General features: G+C 41.1%; 1 protein-coding gene across 1 annotated transcript in view; it reads right to left on the reverse strand.

The window, feature by feature from the left end:
- PLCE1 (phospholipase C epsilon 1) overlaps positions 1-8,023 on the reverse strand; it is a 386,628-nt gene extending 378,605 nt beyond the window's left edge. Inside the window, exon 1 of the mRNA XM_019502605.1 lies at positions 6,471-8,023. Coding sequence (XP_019358150.1) covers positions 6,471-7,673 — 1,203 coding nt within the window. The 5' untranslated portion in view covers positions 7,674-8,023. The remainder of the gene's footprint in view (positions 1-6,470) is intronic.
- Between the last annotated feature and the right edge of the window lie 209 nt (positions 8,024-8,232).

Below are 8,232 nucleotides of genomic sequence, written 5' to 3' on the forward strand. Positions count from 1 at the left end.
ATGGGAACCATGTTGGCCCTCTTCCAGTCCTCTGGCACCACACCAGAGCACCACGAGTGCTTGTAAAGCCATGCCAGGGGTCCTGCAATGACCTCAGCTAATTCCCTCAGCACTCTGGGGTGGAGATCGTCCAGACCAGCTGATTTAAAGGCATCCAGTCCCTCCAGAAGTTCCCTGACTAGTTCCTCACTGACCCTTGGCCTAGGTGCGCCTCCCCTGGAGTCTGAGGGGGGCCCATTGGGGGCGCTGATCTGGTCCCTGCTCAGGAAAATGGAGGCAAAGAAATTGTTAAATATGTTAGCTTTGTCATCTGATGTGATGACCAAATTTCCTAGCGTGTTTTGCAGGGGCCCCACGTTACCCGGAACCTTCTTTTTGCCCCCTATGTATTTAAAAAAGGACTTCTTGTTGTCCTTGATCCAGGAAGCTAGTCCCAGTTCCATCTCTGCCTTGGCCTTTCTGACTGCCCCCCTGCATCCCCAAGCAACCACAGCATAGTCCTCCCTGGTGATGACCCTTCCCTTCCATTGGGTGTACACCTCCCTTTTAGCTAGAAGGCATTCTCAAATGCTTCTGGTGAGCCATGGGGTCTTTTGCACTCTCCTGCTCCCTTTGATCCGTGTTGGGATTACCTCCCTTTGGGCTTGGAGGATCGTCTCCTTAAGGAGCGACCACTCTTCTTGGACACCTGGCTCCCCTCCCCTCCAGGACCTCAGTGCCTCCCGGATTATTCTCCTTAGCTCATTGAAGTCCACCCTCCTGAAATCTAGGGCTGCTGCCTTGCTGCAGGCCTTTGCCACCTTGTGCTGGATGGTAAATTCCAAAAGAGTTCTTTTCAGAACCACCAATCCTTGCTTTTAAAGAGTCACCAAACCTTTCCAACCTCATCACCAGAAGCAAACTTCCTGCAGACCAAAGCACACCAAATGAATCCAGACCATTCCTTGACAAAAGTGTAAAACCTGCCAACAAATCTCCACCGCTTCCACAATAACTACATCCCGCAACAGAACCATCGCCGCACCTGGATCTTACACCTGCATCTCCACAAATGTAATACATCTCATCCAGTGCACTGAATGCCCTGATGGAAACTAGATAGGAGAAACCAAACAACAATTGCATACCAGAATGAACACACACCGAAAATGTATCAAAGACAAAAATACCCAATTCTCTGTGGGAGTACATTTCTCACAAAACAACCACTCTCTCTCCAATCTCTCAGTTCTAATCCTCAAAGGAACCCACAGACCTAAAGAATCTGGACTCAGGGCTAACATTTCTGCTATTGTAATCAGGTTCTCAGAAGTCAGGCACTACAGCACTTAGTAATAACAAAATCACTCGTATCTGAAACAGCTTAGGAACTGCTAGTTCAGCTGAACAGTCAGAGTTTGGTTTTGGGGAAATCTGGTCTCATCAAGTTTACATCAGTTTCACTTGCTGTCACCCACTGGCCCAGGGAATGTGCTCAGGGATATGTGGGCATCCCTTGTGAACTGAACCCATACCCATCCTGGCTTGGAAGAGCCAGCTGAGAGAAATTGGGGCCATTGCTGGTGTGGGCTGCCAATGCCCCCTTCAGGAGGGAGGGTGCTGATGTTCTTTAAGGGGAAATTGTACCCTGTTATTCACAGAATCATTGGGTTGGAAGGGAACTCACCTGGTGCAACCCCCTGCACAAATGCAAAAATGCTCCTCCTAAATCATTTCTAACCAATACCTATCCAACATCTTCTTGAAAATCTCCAATGAAGGAGATTCCACAACTTTCCTGGGCAATCTATTCCACACCTTACTATTCTGATAGGAAGTTTTTCCTGATATCCAATCTAAATATACTTTGCTGTAATTTGAAGCCATTGCTTTGCATCCTACCCTCTGCAGCAAGGAAGAAAAGTTTTTCTCCTGCTTTATGGCAGCAACCTTTGAGATATTTCAAGACTGATATCACATCCCTACCTTATTCAGTGCTAAACATGCCTAGTTCTCTCAGCCTTTCCTCACACAGCTTGCCTTTCAACCCCTTGATCATTTTTGTCACCTGCCCCTGGACCCTCTCTAACCCATTCATGTCTTTTTTTAAATGTGGAGCCAGGAACTGAATGAAGCATTCTAGATGTATAGTGGCACTCAGCTTCCGTGTCTTACATCTAATACTCCAGTTCTCACTAGCTGGAGTTAGTGCCCAAACTGCATTTGATTTTTTAAAACTACATCACACTGCTGATTCTTGCTGAGTCTGTGATCCACCAAAATTCCAACATCAGCAATGCTGCCATCCAGCTACTTTCCTCCCATTCTGTATTTGTGCTTTTGATTATTCTTCCCAAATGTAGCACCTTGCAATTCATTTCACTGAACTTATCCTGTTGTCTCTAGCCCAGATTTCCAATTTCTCTAGAGCCTTCTGAATTCCATTCCTATCCTCCAATGTATTTGCAATCCTTCCCAGTTCTATGTTGTCTGAAAATTTGCTCAGGAAGTTCTATTTCAGCATCAAAATTCTTAATAAAAATGTTAAGTAACACTGGAGCCAAGACAACCCCCTGTGGAACCCCACTCAAAATTTTGACATTTATCCATTTATGATGACCCTTGCCCACAGTGATTGAAACAATATCCACATTTTAGTAATTTTATTTAGCCCACATTTATCCAATTTACTTACAAGAAAGTCATGTGGGACACACATCACCAGTGAGATGCAGCCTCCCCTTGTCACTCATGTTTACAGCCTTGAGGTGATCCTGAATCCTTTACTGCATCTAGATTCTCAGGTTGCATCAGTGGTTAGTATCGATTGCCTTAGGATGGTCAAAACCACCCTGTGAATGTAATGAGGATGTGTTGAATATCCTGGAAGGAGTGGGAGATATCCAAACGTTAAATGGTTAGGACTGACTGTAAATATTCTCAGTCAAGGTGCAACTTCCTCAGTAACTTGGAAGTTGACCAGACAGTCCAAGAATGTGGAAAATGGATTGAAATGGTAATGCACTGATATGCAAGAAAAAGAAATATTTAGCTGTATGCATCAATATGTTGGCCTGTGATTGTGTGAGTCAAAAAATAATGTACAGATAAGGGTATATGTTTTCAGGAAAGCTTTGGATTTGTGTACCCTGAGATTTATCCCCTGTCAGTTGAACTGGCCAGCCAACTGACGGTAAAAAAAAAGATATTTGATTTCTATTTGTTTCCTTTTACTCATTGGTGAACCTGTAGCAGCAAAACTAGAAGAACTGTCCTTGGAAGCTGCAACAGTTAGGAACTCTTTTCACTAACTCCAAATAGTGAGAAGGCTGTGAACATTTCTTTTAGATTCAGATGTTGCCACCATCATTCATGCTCTCCTAATGCTAAGGCTAGACTAGGGCAATGTGCTCTATGTCAGGCTGACTTTGAGGACTGTCTGGATGCTGCAAGTGGTGCAGAATGTGGCAGATTACCTTCTCAGTTTACGGAGAGGGAGGACACCCACACTAGGTGCACATTACTCCAGTATTCTAGTCTGCACTGGCTTCCAATAGCTTTCTGGGTATAATTCATGATGCTGGTTTTGACCTATAAGACCCTGAATAACTACAGGACTGCCTTCTCCATGTTCTTTTGTGATTCCTAAGGTTAGCTGAGAACAACCACATAAAATACCATCTGTGCAACAAGTTGACTTGGCTCTGTAGTCACTCCTCAGCTCTGGAACTTCCTTCCCCTTGTGCTTCATCAGAGTCCAAGTCTGGACATTTTCCAGAAGTACTGTAAGATTCTTTTATTTGAGAAGAACTTCAGCAAAAAGGTTTAAGTTTTGGGGTGGTGCCTAGGGTGTTTCTATTTTTAGAAATAAATGCAAACATTTCTACATCTTTGCCTTTCCAATAAAAAACATGTTTGGCCAGCCTTTAGTTACCTGCTCTAGACTAGGAGGTAGCTCATCAGTTGGAAACAACAGAGATGGAAAAGGAGCTGATGTACCTCGAGTGCACCAGGCTGCACTTGAGGCTGCAGCCCCTCCACTTCCGTAACCACTTTCTGAGGTTCTAGTTGAATTTCACCCCCCACCTTTTTGTTTTTGGTCACCCCATCCACAGCCCCACCAAGTCCCGGGACCTCCTGATCAACCTCCTTCTGGCCCTGGCCAAGTAGGCCCTGTACTTGACCAGGAAGGAGGCTCTGCTCGGGAAGGTGCCCAGAGACAGCAGGGCCACTTTCCTCTCACTTGTCCGTGCATGTTTCCAGGTAGAGCACCAGTGGGCAGCATCCACCGGCTCCTTGGATGCCTTTGAGGACCAGTGGGTGTGACCCGGGCGGGTAGGAAGGGGCTCTGCTAGGTGTACCCCTCCAGAGAACTTCTTTTCAATTTTTGAACCTTTGACATCCCACATCATTTGACCCCCCACGTCACTCCTACCCTTTTCTTCCTTAGTTGTCTCACCAAAAAAAATTTAAAAAGTATCAGTTGTATCTTTCAAACTCTGGCCCCACACACTGGGGGCTATTAGTTAACTAGGTGGGCCTTAAGTCCCACAGTCTCTGGAAGATGCAAATAAACAGGAGCTTATGAGGCCTGGCCAGTTGGTATCTGGGGACACTAGCTCCTTGTGCCAACTGAACTGCTGAAGCAGCCCTAAACTAGAGTGGCCCCTGCACACTCTACCCACTGCAGCAGTCTGGCAGTGGGGGCTGCTGCCTGGCTGTGACCTGCTGTCACCTGTGACAACATGCCGCTTCATGGCTGCACACCTGCCAGACCTGGACAGGGACTGCACAGCCACCTTGGCTGTGGTATGGGCACTGCAGCAGAGCCTCCTGTACTTTTGGGCCAGCTGCCAGTGAGCCATGCCTGCACAGCTGGCCTTTGGACAGCACTGCTGTCATGTCTTCTAGTGCCCCCTCGACAGCTCATCAAAACTCATTAAGCGGCCCTCCACTCAAAATAATTGCCTGTCCCCGATCTATAGATATACATATCTATAGATATCAATGTATAGACATATATAAGTTGGAAGGTAGATATATATGGGAAATGGGGAGAAGAACACTAGTAAGAAACTGGAAAAGGAAAGAATTAAATCTTAGTGACAAATTATCCCATAGGTGAATTACCAAGAGTTTATTGTTTATCTTTTGAGTAGTCATGGTTCTGCCTGTGTCTGGTTGCAGGGTTCCACAAATCTTCAGATACACTTGCTGTTCTTGCTCACATTGCTTTCTGACATTCTGCCAGAATCAGTTATCCAAAATGAATGTTAAAATGACAGCTGTCTAGGCAAACAGGAGAGTCAGGAAGAACTTCAAAATGGAAAATACATTTCATAAAAGTTCTTACACCTTTGATATATTTTCCAAGTTACAAAATACTGCAAATTAAATGGTATGAAAACAGCCTATGCTAAACAGACCAGTGTAATGCCCTCATCAATAAAGTACAAGTTAATTTACAAGCTCTTAAAGCATGCTTGTGTACAACTGTTTTAAGTGTTATGGCAAGCATATAGTTGTAAAGTTAAAACAAAATATCCTACAAATATAACATAAGAGGCTGCTTGCACCTGATGCCAAAGAAAAGCAGTGTAATGCTAAATTGCTATTTTGTCAGTATGAAAAACAGCTATTTTTTATAAATTCCATCATCAAGGGTAACGTCTCATTCCATTCTTACTGTCATGGAACAGGAGAATTTTAAAGATTTAGAAGCACTTTGTGTTTTTATTCAAAATAATCTGGTACATGGGACATCACTTTGACATCAACATTTTGAGGCTTTAAATATGCATGGAATTATTTACTCAAGAGAACCTAAGTTAGGACAATTATATCACGTCAATGTGTAATACGCAACTGTCATGATGTAAATCATAAAAATAAGTATTATTTATATCTGTAGAATCAGTCTATAAATGTTGATAATGCAGGTTAAATATTTAACTTTTTTAAAGCAAAAGGAAACCCTAACATGAGATACCTTTTGATCCAACCTGTATTTCTTCACTGTATTGTCATAACATCATTCTCTATCAATTCAAACTTTGGAAGTTATCAATGTATAAATCAATATTAATACATCAAAATTATATACTATCTTTTCATGTTTTTAAGATATTAAGAATATCAATGGTTCATTTAAAACAAAAACCTTTAAACACAAATAAAAGGTTTATCCTTTTAATTCACTCCTGAATTAGCAATTTTTATGACAATTTTTAAGCAATAATAGAGCTTCTTAGGACGAGAGAGAAAACTAGTATGTATAAAATACATCTCAGTGCTACTCAATTAAAATTTGTTCTTGCATTAGTAATAGTAGTGTTATAACAATTTTTTTCAGAGCTTTCTGTATCAGGTAGTTTCCAATATACACTTCAAGAGCCGCATGAATAAAACATGTAAAAGTTTTGTTAAATAACAGATCATCAGGAACAGAATACGATTATAGAAGGAAAAAAAATAACATGAAAATAGCTTACCTCACACCATATGGATTTCACAAGATGGGAATTAAATTTCTGTCTTATTAAGGCTTGAACTATTGTTAAACGTTCCGTTGTACTCCTACAATGCTTCAAACCATTGCTGTTTCTCCTCTGTTCAACAAAATTCCAAGCAATAGCTCCTAAGTGCCCGGAGGGTAAAGTCCTAACAATTGCCCTTGTTCCAGTATACACTGATTTTTTAATTTCCTTATCATTTTTACAAAACCGTCTTATTAGTAAGGTAGAACGCTCCTTTTTATTTCTAAAGAAATCTTCCTCCAACTCTTCATCACAGTCATCACTACAATCTTCAAAATGACTCAGAAAAGGCTTTGAGAGCATTCTTCCAGTAAAGTTATTTCCACAGAAACTGTGATCTGAACATGCCACTTTAACTTTTCGTGCTCTTTCTAAACATAAATACTTATCTTTTAAAGGGTCAAAGTTACCACAAAGCATTTGTCCATTTTTATATTTAGAATTACTTGCCAATTCCATTAACTTACAAGTACAACTTGCAGAATCACTCATGTGATCTTTGCCAAGATCTACTGGCTGTAAGTGGTCATCCAAAATGAAGCTGTCATGCAATGCACACAGAGCTCTTGATATATTTCTTTCATTAGCATAGTGAAAGTGGAAAACTGCTACATCATCAGCATCATCTGTGTCACTTTTATTTACTATTGACTGGTTTCTTAATGACTTCATCTCTACTGAAGGTCCATCCATTTTCAACTGAATTTCAGCAAACATAGTTCTTTCCAGTGAAGTAGAAATTCCAGTTTCCAAGCACATGTCTTCCCCTACTAAAGAATCACATGATTTATATAACTGGTTACATGGAATACTGTTCTTGCTTTTCTCTATAATGTTACAGTTAATATTAAGAAACTCCACTGAACCTGGGATGCATGCATTTCTCTCCCAGAAGTTTTCATTGCTTCTGTTATCAGTCATTTTTTCATTTGCCAAAGAAAAAATTTTGGGCAGTGAGCCCCGAAGATTTTCTTCTTCAAGTCTGTGCAAGTACGAGAGACTGCGTGTAGTCTGCCTTCCTTGACTAGCAATATGTCTTTTTATAACACTGGTGTCCAAAGCATTTTCACTATTTTCATCTCCAGCTGACTGAGCAGATATCACTTTACCCTGTACCACAGACACAAGCACAGAAGCTGCCTTTTCCTCAGAGGTCATCTTGACACATAGGCTTTAGAGACTCTTCTGTTTTTCTTCACTGATCTTCATGATTTCAGTGTAGAAAGTCAGTGCTGAATGAAAACAAACACATTTAAAAAATCCTTTTTCTTAACAATAAAAAGCATGTATGTTATTAACAGGCTACAAAGTTTTCCTGGCATGTAGATTACTGGCATGAAATTTAGATGTTCTTAAAGCAGTTTTGTAGTGCAATACAGACATTCAAAATTTTCTCTCTGTCATATGCAGGGTATATCCTGTTGCCACTTGGTAGACAGAAAACGTGTTTGAAATGATAATCCATCCCAAAGATGCATCTCACCACATAAGATCCAAGAGGTTATTTCTCTGCAGAAAAAAACAAACAAAAAAAATCCATTAAAGAGAATTCATAGCATGCAACGAGACCACAGAAAATAAAGTGTGGTCAGATTAAAATCTAATGACCTGATGACCTCAAGTTAAAAATAGTTTTAGTACAGAAGTATGAGAAAGCTATGAGAACAGGGAAAATAACTGAACTAGCGAAATATACAAAACGTATAACATGCAAGCA

Source organism: Gavialis gangeticus, unplaced genomic scaffold (assembly GCF_001723915.1).
Source record: "Gavialis gangeticus isolate Ggan-Ray unplaced genomic scaffold, GavGan_comp1, whole genome shotgun sequence".
NCBI lineage: Eukaryota > Metazoa > Chordata > Crocodylia > Gavialidae > Gavialis > Gavialis gangeticus.